The 12422-nt window shown below is 37.5% G+C and overlaps 1 protein-coding gene across 1 annotated transcript in view; it reads right to left on the bottom strand.

The window, feature by feature from the left end:
- The window catches only part of LOC307126895 (uncharacterized protein), a 55975-nt gene extending 43821 nt beyond the window's left edge, over positions 1-12154 (bottom strand). Inside the window, exons 1-2 of the mRNA XM_079817715.1 lie at positions 12088-12154; positions 11305-11444 (exon numbers count right to left, since the gene is read on the bottom strand). Coding sequence (XP_079673841.1) covers positions 11305-11389 — 85 coding nt within the window. The 5' untranslated portion in view covers positions 11390-11444; positions 12088-12154. The remainder of the gene's footprint in view (positions 1-11304; positions 11445-12087) is intronic.
- Positions 12155-12422: the final 268 nt, after the last annotated feature.

Below are 12422 nucleotides of genomic sequence, written 5' to 3'. Positions count from 1 at the left end.
AGCATGTTAAGTGCCCCAAAAGTACCCGAGAAGTCGAAAAAAACAAAAAAACAAAAAAAAAACAAAGAATAATCTGAGGAAGAACAATAGGGCTCTGCGCACTTTCAGGGCTTGGGCCCTAATAAACTTTCGAAATCCAATAGGGTCCTCACACCATCGGTGCTCGGGCCCTAATAAACTATACTATAAATCATACAGACTAAAGATAGTATATAAACTAAGGAATTCAAATATAGAAGTACAGGGCTCGAAAATAAGGACTGCCCGATGGCCCGGGGCCAACGTGAAAGACACCCGGGCCAATTGACAGAACTGTCATCTGCCCGCGTGGGCCAGTGCCGCATCTTCACTGATAATTTGCGCATTTGTAAGCTTTGCCTATTTAAAAATTAAAGTGTACATAGATGAGAAAGTGCCCGTGTCTCTCAGTTTAAGTGCACCCACGCGTCTCACAGCGTGTGAATATTCACACAAAATTATGTCAAAATGCCTGTCTTGTCGAGTATCATCGTAAAAATAGTCGATTTTATTCTTTATTCTATTTTATCTTCATGCTTTATTTTTTTATCAATACTTAAATGTGGGTACGTTTCATGAAAAAAGAAAATTTAGTTTTTGTCAAAAACTAACTTGCATACGGATCGGATTCATAACGATGATCAAAACACAGATGCAGTAACTGTTAGATCGAGTCCATCAACACCCCAAAGCTTCACAGTCCTATAGCTCGTCCTGGGGCGACATTTTTTTAATTCAATAACATTAGGGCGTTTTGATTTAGATGCTGTTTATTGCTGATGATTGCGTTATTTTTCATATGCATCTGCTTATATGAGATTGCTTGTTTCTGCTTCTTCTTCGCCTGTGTTTTGATCTGGAGATTCTGCACTCGTTCAGATGTGTAATAGCGCCCCCTTAGCGTATAACAGTGAAACAGGGAAATCTGTTTTCTCCTTTTATATACAGCCCATGGTTTTGAGACAAGAAAAGACAGAAAATAACCACTCACTGCTCGACTGGATAACTTTAATAAGGGTTAATCTACATTTATACAGTGAAGACTATGAAGTGATATTTTACATTTGGTTATTATTTCTGTACCTGAAAATCTAGTTTAGAGCAACATGAAAAACCAGAAAATAACTTTGTCATTTGTATTTTTGTACTGTTGCTCGCAATTCTATTATTTGTTCTTATTTCATTACTGACTGTCTTTAAAGGGTAACTAAACCCCTGCTCAGAGCTTAAATCCACCCACTGGAAAATTTTGAAAAATGCTGGAAAAGTGGGCAGAGCCCAGTGGAGACAGAGGGGACGAATCGAGGGCGGGGCTGAGCGGAGGGCGTGCACCTGAGACCCGCAGTGACGGATTGATTGACAGCTGTCAGACTCGCGAGTCGCAGAGATGGAGAATGACTGGAGTGACGCCAGCTTTGCAACAGAGCGGTCATTTCTCCTACCTTCACCTGAATTGGAGGAGGGTGAATTGTCTGTAGACACAGACCCAGAGCCTTATCAATGCGAGCCGCTGCTCAAACTGCGTTAACTCCCAATGCTGACGATGCTAGCGAAGCAGCAGCGCAAGAGAGAATGACCTAATCTATGAACAGTCAGATCATTATACTGAATGCCACAAAATATAGATCAGATATCTGATATACATACGATTTTCATTCAAATTAACTGAATCAATAAGCAGCGCAGGACCAATAAGTTCAGACCTAAAAGCCAGATTTCCTCAAATAAGTTAGACTATACGCCAGCACGTTACCGCAGCAACCACTTGCGTGTCAGGGTTTGAAAGCGCGTCTCATGTATGAAACTTATCTGTACACATGACGGGCAGCAATAATATCGCAAGAAAAGCCTGACGTGTACTGACAACTGCATTATCTAACCGTATTTTCTTCATTACAAAGTTAAAGCAAGTGTCAAGTCAGTTTCATTCATAATGTTTCTACCTCATGTAATATGACAGTTCATACTGGAGTGAAGCCGTTCTCATCATGTGATTGGGGAAAACATTTCTGAGGGCGTGGTGAGCTCGTGCCAGGGGCGCGGATAGTGAGCCGTTGGAAGTACCATCCTACGTCACGATGTACCACAACGTCCAATAGGGCTGTAGCGATACACTAATCTCACGATACGATACGATACTCGATATTCAGCTCACGATACGATATATATCACGATATTCAGCCAACGATACGATTCGATATAATTCGATACACTTACATCATTTTCTGAAAGATTTAAAGGGGACAGAGTGATTTTGGTGACATCTTGTGAGTGTTTCATTTACTTGGATTGAATTAACTGAACTGAAAACTAAAATCATCAATTACACAATATGTCTCTGACTGGACAGAGAGTCTACAGCTTCCAAATGCTGGACAAAATGAATCAAAGGTGTGTTGAGAAAATTAGTTCCATTTATTGAAACAGTGCAAACTGTAGCTTACAAGCCTTTGAAAAGTAAATAAAGTGCAGTATTGCAATTAACAATGGAGTTTTAAAAAATTGCAGCAAGTGGCCTGTTTTGAACAGTTTCTTTGACAGCTTTTTTAGCTTGACACTGACAGTTGGTAATATTTCCAGAGTATTTCACGTTTGTGTCACACAGCTTGCAAATCAACCGCGATGCTTTGTCTAAGTCAAGGGTCTCCAACCTTTTTTCATTTGAGAGCTACTTTTTAAAAAAGAAAGTCAAAGAGAGCTACTCATGTTATATAATACTTAAAACTCTTAAATAATGCATCATAATTCTCATATTAACAACTATCCAAACTGTTTTACACCTGAAAGAGTATAGTAGTAGTTCCAGTAGTCGGTGCAATACCACTATTTTTTTTTTTAAATAAATGTTTTATTATATATGATGATAATCATAAGTAAATAATACATAAACATGTAAAGGCTGTATGCTGTTTAAAAGTAAACATTGTTTATAAATGAAAGATCAAGTGAAAAATAAGCAACCATTAATAATTATATAATTAGTATTATTTATTTCATAATTATTATTATTAGTAGGGACGTATTATTATTACATAGAGACGTAGCTAAATGTACTGTAGGCTACAATCTGTAGTCAATCTCATCACGTTAAACCGAACTTTTATTTTGACGGGTTGCCGTGATTAGCAGTGTCTGTGTTCATGATGATATGACAGTGGGTGCACGTCTTATTCAGCTCCCTAGTTCAGTTAGGGCACTGATCAGGGATCAGCCCATTGACTCATGTCCTGATCAGTGCCCTGACTTCTGAACCAGGAGCAGATTGAGACGCAGCCAGTTTTCTCAAATGAAACAGTAAATCCTCATGAAGTGACGGTTTATGCCTTCGTGTCGGCAGAGACTACAAGAGCGAGTGCGCGCGCGGCGCTCGTCATCCACACAGACGCAGAACATGCAGGAGTAATATTTAAATAGTATTTTGCAGTTTATTATTTACAGACACTAGTATATATTCGGCTTCAGTCTGGAGCCCTGCGCTTAAATGAACACGGAAGCGACTGAACGCTATGGTGAGCTATTTTTAGAACAGACCCGCGGGCAACTCGTGTGGTGCTTGCGGGCGACTCATGTTGTTGACCCCTGAGTCTAAGTCGTCGCTTTCCTTCTTCTTTTTAAACCCAAAGTGCTCCCACACATCTGCTTTTAAGCATGAAGGCGCTGGATTTATATTCGCCGCCATTTATTTGAATCTCCTCGCTCTGACTCCGTAAACAAGAAGAGGAAGACGTCGGCGTAAAGTTAGTAGTACGGGTAACTTGCTCTACAGCGATACTAGCGGCTGGCTGACCAAATCGCTCTTCCTGCAACGCAAATGGGGGTAAACACGGGGATTTGAATGGGACTTATGTATGTATCGATACTCGCGGCTTAAAAATCGATACTTTCTTGGGAGAAAAAATATCGATTTATATCGCAGAATCGATAAAATTGCCCAGCCCTAACGTCCAATAGGAAAATTCAACCTTAAGAGGGCAGCACTTTGGCGGTTTTACACCATATTTTATAGAATTAAAACACTTTATACTCAAATGTCAAAACATTTACTCGAATCAATGAACAGCATTAATAAAGCCGCAGTATTACAGATCATTAACTAAAAAAAGTTAGTTTAGGGTTTAGTTACCCTTTAACAATATTTAAAATGTATACAAGTTAGGCTTTTTGGAGTCAACCTTATTAAGGTTACATGGATCAAAAACAATAACTAGGCCTATTAATATTATTTTATATATTTTTGTGGTGGGGCCAGTTCAAATTTGGGCAGGGCAAGTACAAATCTGGGCCAGTAGAAAAAGTCCTTAGCGTTGAGCCCTGGAAGTATATCGTTCAGTCAGGATTTAAGCCCCATTATAGCACATAAACTATGCTTATTAAAATGACATACCTTTTGACAATAAACATAACAGTCTCTTGGATTGTTGTTTAGAATTGTCTTGGCCTTATTGGGCAAGCACTAGCAGGTTTTATCCTGTCTATCTGACTGCCACCACTTTGCTTGTCTAAATGAAGAGATGGGGTGGGGGCGATAGATGTTACTATGCAACCTTTGTAGTGTTACTGATATAGTGTACGTACATTGAATAAAGAACTACTGATCCTTTTTAGTTCTTTCTCTGGTCCATGGTTTCTTCACTGGCAAGTGAAACCTTTGTGCATTATTCTTAATAACTGTAATTTTTACAAACAATTTATAACACATCTCTACATGAGAGGCACATGTGAGGGTCTTCATCTCATGAAGCCGCCTCATAATTGTTTAACGCCCCATTGATTCAAGCCAGATAAAAAAAACACTGCATGATAGAAAACAATGCGGTCAATATATTGTTTAGTTTTTTAATTGATTTGTAATAAAGTAATAAAAAAATTTGTGTATGTGCGAGCATGTGCACGTTATTGTAACTTAAGTACACTACATGACACATTTATACGCTTTTAGTGGCCTATTTACTCGTTTTTATTAGTTCTAAATGCTTCTGTCATCTGCTGTGTACAGACTGAAGTTGTGTTTGATGTTTGCTATATTCAGGAAGCGTACTTTCTTGGAGCAAATAAAATAAAGAGTTAATATATCTGCTTGTGTTCATTGACAAAAACACAGCCATGTGCAGTAGTAGTGACAATTGAGGTTGCAATGAATCGTGAGGCATCATGGTATTGAATCGTTGACATGATAACCATAATCGAATGGAATCGTGAGACCAGTAATGATTCACACCCCTACTCACTAAACTGTTATCCTTTCTGCCAGAGCAACAGAAACAGGTCACGAACAGAAAACAGGAGTTACACCAGTTAACTGGAGCATATTAAGTCGACGGTATCAACAAAGACACATGGAAGAGACAGATGAAACATGAAATAGGGTTGTGCCGATGGACGATGATGGCTGACCGACATCACGATGGAGCGCCACCATCGTGATGCCACGCCCCCGTTGCGAGTGCGACACACACTAATCCTCTTCTATAGTATTAGTTAAACTAAAAACTTAGCAGGGATTGCTCTGTAAATTAAATTGAGAATGTAACAAATGCATATATGCTATTTTAAATACTGTAGTCTATGCCAGATATATATATAGCCTACATTTTGAAATCATTTGAGGCTGAAACATCCATAAGCATGCGTGTTTATTTTAGCACTTCTGTCAGTGAAACAACACCGCCTATAAAACATTTAAACGATTTTCAATAAATAATGGTTACCTCAAGAATATAAGAAAATTAAATATTAGTAAGAAAAATATTTGATTCATACTATTTCCCCGCAAAGATGCGTCTTATACCGCTCTGCGCTTTGAGAGGAATGGGACACAAGCTGGATAGACACCTTTCGAATATATTCATCTTCATGTTTTCTCCTGAGGTTGCAAGGCAACACTTGTTGTAAAAGGTCTGAAGAGCGGATTTTATCTTCCACAAGGTCAAGACATTTTGCAATGTTTGATTATTCACTGCCAGAGAAAACGAAACTAAAATCACCAGCGTGTGTGTGAAATGCGCTATTCAAATAAACCAAACTTGACGCGCCTTACCAAGTTTAATAACAAGAACAAACTGTGTTAAATAAAATTTGAAGTAAAAAGGTATTCATCCCACAGTGTTTTTTATACTTTACCACAGTAAAGGATGTGAATAGTTATAATAGACTTAATCATAAGCAAACGAAAGGAAGAAACGTTTATAATCCCCTGCGAAAATGGCGACGTGAGTGAAGATTTGGGAAAAGAAACGAGATGTCCATGTCCATTGGGATAAAATGGACTAGGCCTATTGTTAAAATTCACGGAAAATCGAGTGACCAGATCCAGATCGCAAAACAGAATGAAAAAGTGCTATCTGACCATTATTTCCTAGGCTAAATAAAGCTTTGTGCTTCACTCCTTTGGTAATATTCACGTGAAACAGCATTCACATACAAAACACTGGGTTAGTAAAATAACGAAATAATTTTTTAAAAAGTAGAAAATAGTATTTATGTAAAGAGATATATTAAAATAAAAAGAGCTCAACTCTTAAATGGAAGGAACCTATTTTTTTCCCCTCACGTGCAATAGGGGATGAGTCATTATTTGGGTAAAAAATAAGTAAAAATAACGAAATGATGTTTTAAGTAGAAAATAGTATTTATGTAAAGAGATATAGTATATTATTAACCTAATTACCCCCCCCCCCCAAACGACGATATCATCGACCATCACAATGTTTTACTGTAAACATCGTCAACTGCCAATTTAGGGGACATCGCCCAACCCTAACATGAAATAAATACATTTTTTATAATCATATACAGGGTTTAAATGTGCAGATGTAATCGATTATGTGAAACGCGACGATACGTTGCACTGTTTATTTTCCCCAATGATGGCTCCCAGGCATGCAGAAAATCAGCCGTTATTACAAAAATATCTGGCCTGGTAAATTTTTAAACAGAGAGTCAGAAACCAAATAAAATGGTGCTCTGCACACTCTGTAAAACCGAAATGGCAAACTACAGCAGCACAGGTTCTATGCAGGAGCATCTAAAGAAAACATCTCGGGGCTCTCCTACCTCAAAATGACAACTATTTGTACTATTTAAGGCCTGTTAACAGGGGATGATTATCGCACACGTTTAACGCCTCGTTGACTAAACAAAGGGAGTTTGAGTGTGCCAATGTGAGTGTGCACACAGACGCGCAAAACGGCAGGCGTAAAAAAAAAAAGCCTCAGGTTCTTTTTTTGTTTTGTTTGACGCGCCACATTAAAAACTGGCCGACCAATGAGATCGGTGCTTTTGTTCACGTGCCTGGAGCTGCTGAAGTTACACTAAAACACTACTTGGTGGCGCTCAAGCACAAAACGGTCTTGCCGAGCACACATTGATACAACAAAGAGGAAGTAAGTAGACAAAGAAGAAGATGAGCTGCTAATGCTGCTTGCCAGGTAGCAAAAAGTGTGTAAATGGTTTTGGCAAGCACGTAAATACGTCTCTCTTCTTCTTCTGCGTGACGAGAGTGTCAGAAGCGTAAGTGGCGCAGCACCACCTTGTGTATCGGGAGCGTCATCTACTGAATTTGCACGTTCACTCGGCACATCACCAGTGAAAATTGCTTGGGTGTGAACACAAAGACACGTCGAAAAACGCTGGCGATAAGCGTGCACGATAATCGTCTCGGTGTGCACAGACCTTGACAGTTGTTTTTTTACACAGCACTAGAATATGGTTGTCATATATGATTTGTCCAAGTTTATCGTGAAATCGGTAATCGCTCCATACTGCGGTCTCAAATTAGATTTATGTGAATGTGAATTATTTGTGCACATTTGAAAAAAATTTCAGTTTTCTTGTCCATTAAACATTACATTATGCAGAGGAAACTATTTTAATATGAACAGCATCGGTGTCTATGTGGTTACATATCATATAGAACAGTGAAATTGTTCAAGAAATTATCTGTCCTGAGTTGCCTATATGCTGTCACTGGAAATCCACGCATAAAGTTTGCTACATCACACCGGCAAAAGTAATGATTAGCTTAATCTAGGTTAATGTGAGAGCGAGCAGCCATGTAAAGTTGCTACTAGTTACGTTTCAAATAAGCCATATTTAAGGTCGATGAATGATAAGACAAACTTTGGATTTCCTGTCTGACATACTGTAATTACCACAAGGACCCGCTGTTAACAATCTGTCCCTCACGGACTGCGCGACTTTGCCGTAAGGTTTTTTTTTTTCTTTGACCAACCAACAAAAATAAAATTCTCGATTAGTCAACAATTAGGGGGCACCCCTAGACATTTCCATCAACTGTCCTGAGCCAAGATGAGTATTTCACTGACTACATTTACATGGACAGCAGTAATCTAATTATTGACCTTAATCTGAATAATACAATATTCCGATTAAGGTGTTTACATGAGTTGCTTTTAGAAAATTCCGTTCATGTTCCCGTTTTACATGTTATAGAACAAAGATCGATTATGGAATGCGTGGTCCCCATGCCACGCATTCCAACGTTCCCTCCAGAATTTCACGTATCAACATACAGTTGACTTCGTTATGGTACCATATACAGTTTTAGGTGTTTCATTTTTACATTTTACTAAAGCTTCAAGTGCAGTCAGGGCCGTAGCTGGGGAATTCTGGGCCCCCTGAAAAAACACTGACGTGGGCACCCACTGCCCTCAACTTATATAAAATGTACTCATATACGGTATAAGATAAGATATGTATATACACTTTATAATAACGTTCAGTTGTAAGTCATTTATATGTGGTTAATTAATGACGAAGTAATCATTTACAAAACATTCAAAAATGATTATCAAGTGGATATGCTAACATTTTATGTATGTTTTGTAAATTCCGTTACAAGTCATTTACAAGTGATTAGTAAATGATTAACTAATCATTTACGAAACATGACTATGCGTTCATAAATGATTAATAAGTGATATGTTAATTATTTTATGTATGTTTTGTAGATTCAGTTAAGTAATTTACAATTGATTAGGTAATGATGAACTAATAATTTACAAAACATGACTATGCATTTCATAAATGTTTAATAAATTGTTACATTTTTTGTAAGTTTTGTAGATTCAGTTATAAATTATTTACATGTTATTAGATAATGATAAACGAATCATTGACAAATCATGACTATACGATCATAAATGATTATTAAGTAACATGCTAACTATTTACAAATCTGTCGTAAGTTATCTTTAAAAAAATAAAATAATCAAACAGATCCTTAGTAAATGGTTATCAAGTTACTAGTTAATATATTATTAATCACTGAAATGTCAATGCACCATTATCTCAATAAACAATTGTTAATCATGAACAAATTATCAAACCATTAGTAAATTATGAGTATAGAATTTATTGATACATCGTTAAAGCTGAGCAGAAATACATAATCATGTTTTGCTTGGTCCCCTCAAAGTTGTGTTGGATTTTCTCCTTAGCATAAAGTTTGAGAGGTCCATCTATCACTGTTTTCCATGTTTGTAGAATCATGTCACCTTTATTTATATAGCGCTTTTTACAATGCTGATTGTTTCAAAGTTTCAAAGCTGTACAGCCGCTCTGGAGAAAACAGTAATGTCATCAAGCTCAGTTCAGTTCTCATACAGTGTCAATGCGGACAGATCAGTAATATAGTTGAATATTTAGTGTCCCAAACCAAGCAAGTCAAAGGCAAAAGAGGCGACGTTCGTTCGCAAGAGTTCGTTCGTGGAGCATGTTAGGCTGTCTACACAGCTTTTTAAAAATGACGGGGGCTACCGTGCTGGAGTTTTACGTGCATTCGACCAGACAACTTAACATGCTCCAAACAAACCTCTTAAGCAAGCAGAATAATGTAAGTGGATTTTTTTGTTTTGTAATCGCGGCTTTGAACGATTACGTAATCGTGGCATCTGTAATCGTAATCATGATTAGATATTCGTTTAATTGTGCAGACCTATTTGGAAAACTTCTTTAAATAATTGCATGTTTTTGTGGTTTTCATTAAACTCTTAGTCATACAAGCTGACGCTGTAGTAAATATACTATATTGAAATCATAAAAGTAGGGGAATATATAACAAAAGTACTGGATTTAGTGGGGCCCCTGTAATTGTCACCACCTTTCACCCCACTAGTGACGGCCTTGAGTGCAGTTAATTATTTGTCATGACGACAGCGGATACAAATTCTCTGCCACCACGACAAACTCTGAGGTATTGGATGACAGTACAAAGTAAGGACTGGTGGGAGAGAGAGTTGCTTGAAGCCAAGCCATGCTCTCTTGTTTACCGTCAAATGGTTGACCACTGCCGTGTGCGCATGTGTCCTGTCACAAAATGCAGCAAAAACTCCTACACAACGTTAATAGTGTGATTAAGGTGTGTACATGTCTATAATTCACTTTGATAATGCGACTAAAATAGGAATACTCCACGTCTTAATTTGATTTGTGTTTACTTCAAGTATGACTTTAGCCGGATTAAGGTAAATAGAAATTGTTGTTTACATGATAGTTTCTTAATCAGAGTATAGTCTTAATCGGGTTAACGATTAAGGAGTATTGTTGTCCATGTAAACATACTCACTAACAGCGCTGATCTTGTTAAATGAATGAAAAATAGTAAACAAAAATGTATAGTAAAAGGCACACAGGTAGAGGTCTGCACTCCTGTGGCCCTCAATCAGAATTCCACATCTGGCAAGTCTGATATATGGGAGTCTTTTTCATTTGTCATAGATGCAGATGGAAAAAAAAATACCCTTTGCGCGATGTGATAAATGTCAAAAAGAAGACTGGAACCTCAGGTTTAAAGCAGCAATCATGCCTCATCACAAAAAGACTAACAAAACTGACATTTACAAAGTCCAAGCCGGTGCTAGAGCAGCTTAACAAAGAGTGAATTTTAGGCAGGAGCAGGTGGGTGTGGAATAAAACCTAGCGGGACGAAATAAATCAGTCCCGCGCAGACCTCTACACACAGGTGTCCCCTGGAAAGTCTGACACCAGTTTGATACAACAGTTTTGTTTAGGCCTTGTTCATATTATTTTTCCTAATTTAATGTACATATAAAAACAAATGTGGAAGTAGAATCTTCTCAAGTGCATTTTAAGGCAGCATTAGTTTTTGTCTCCACATGAGGCGAGCTGCTCCATGTCAAATAAAACCACTTTAATTAGGACACTCATTTGAATATGACATTTTCCAAAAATATCATTAATTTCTGTAAAGATGGACATTTTAATAAGGATCAAATTACTGAGTTTATCTTTGAGAATGAAACCAACCTGTTTGTTCCTCAGTATCTTCTTGTTTCACACTGAATGCTTCTTCAATCGTCATGTCTTCACTTTCTTCTTTAATAAACGGCATCTTTATAATAGTGTCACACGGGTTGCTTCATCAGGTGTTTTTCTGTGTCTTTGTCCTGTTTAAAATGAGAATAATTAACAGAAAGAAAAATAAATCCACACTAATCTCTGTGTCTCTGAATCAGCTCTAGTTCAGTATCAGTCACTGGTAAGAGAGTCAGAGTGAGTTAATGGACTTAAATGACCTGACTACCAAAAAAACAAACAGATAACTAGAGATTAAAAAAGAGAAACAAATTATACAGACACTTCACACTTATTTACTATTTATATTTTCTAGTTAATGTCTTTTAGATTATATCTAGTTGATTATACCTTTATCAAAACATTTGCTATTGGTTAATAAAAGTTGTCATTACAACTTGTTGTGTTCTCTTTGCATTTACACTGTTTTAACCAGCAAGAGCAGTCACTAAATCATTATGCGATTTTGGAGTTTCAAAAAGTGAAGTTCCTCTATCACTACTTGCCAGTAAACGAATTCGTGTTTACAATAAACCCATTCACAATATAGGGAGCGAAATGAGACGAACCAGTAACGTTAACTCTTGTGCGGATGCTCTATATAAAACGTTAGATAAAGCATTTAAATGTTGAATTTTATAATAAGTTATTCATTTTCTATCGCTTGTTAAAACTATAAAATTGATTGGACGGCTTGTATCGATTTAAAAAGCTTAAACGCTTATAAACACAAACCTCAGTTCAGACAAATCACAACAGACGCAGGAAAGCGGCGCAGCCATGTGACGTCACCCGCTAGACCAAAATAAAAGCCCTGTTCACACACTGCTATGTTTAAAATCACAAAAGTGCATCTCTCTTTCTTTCTCTCTCTTTCTCTTCTCTCTCTCTCTCTCTCTCTCTCTCTCTCTCTCTCTCTCTCTCTCTCTCTCTCTCTCTCTCTCTCTCTCTCTCTCTCTCTCTCTCTCTCTCTCTCTCTCTCTCTCTCACACACACACACACACACACACACACACGCACACTAAAGTCTCAGATTGATATTTGGATATATCTCTGAGTCTATAATCTAC

The sequence above is a fragment of the Gobio gobio genome, assembly GCF_949357685.1.
Source record: "Gobio gobio genome assembly, chromosome: 5".
Classification (NCBI taxonomy): Eukaryota; Metazoa; Chordata; class Actinopteri; order Cypriniformes; family Gobionidae; genus Gobio; species Gobio gobio.
Note: the sequence above shows the minus strand (reverse complement) of the source record. Positions and strands in the feature narration are given on the sequence as shown.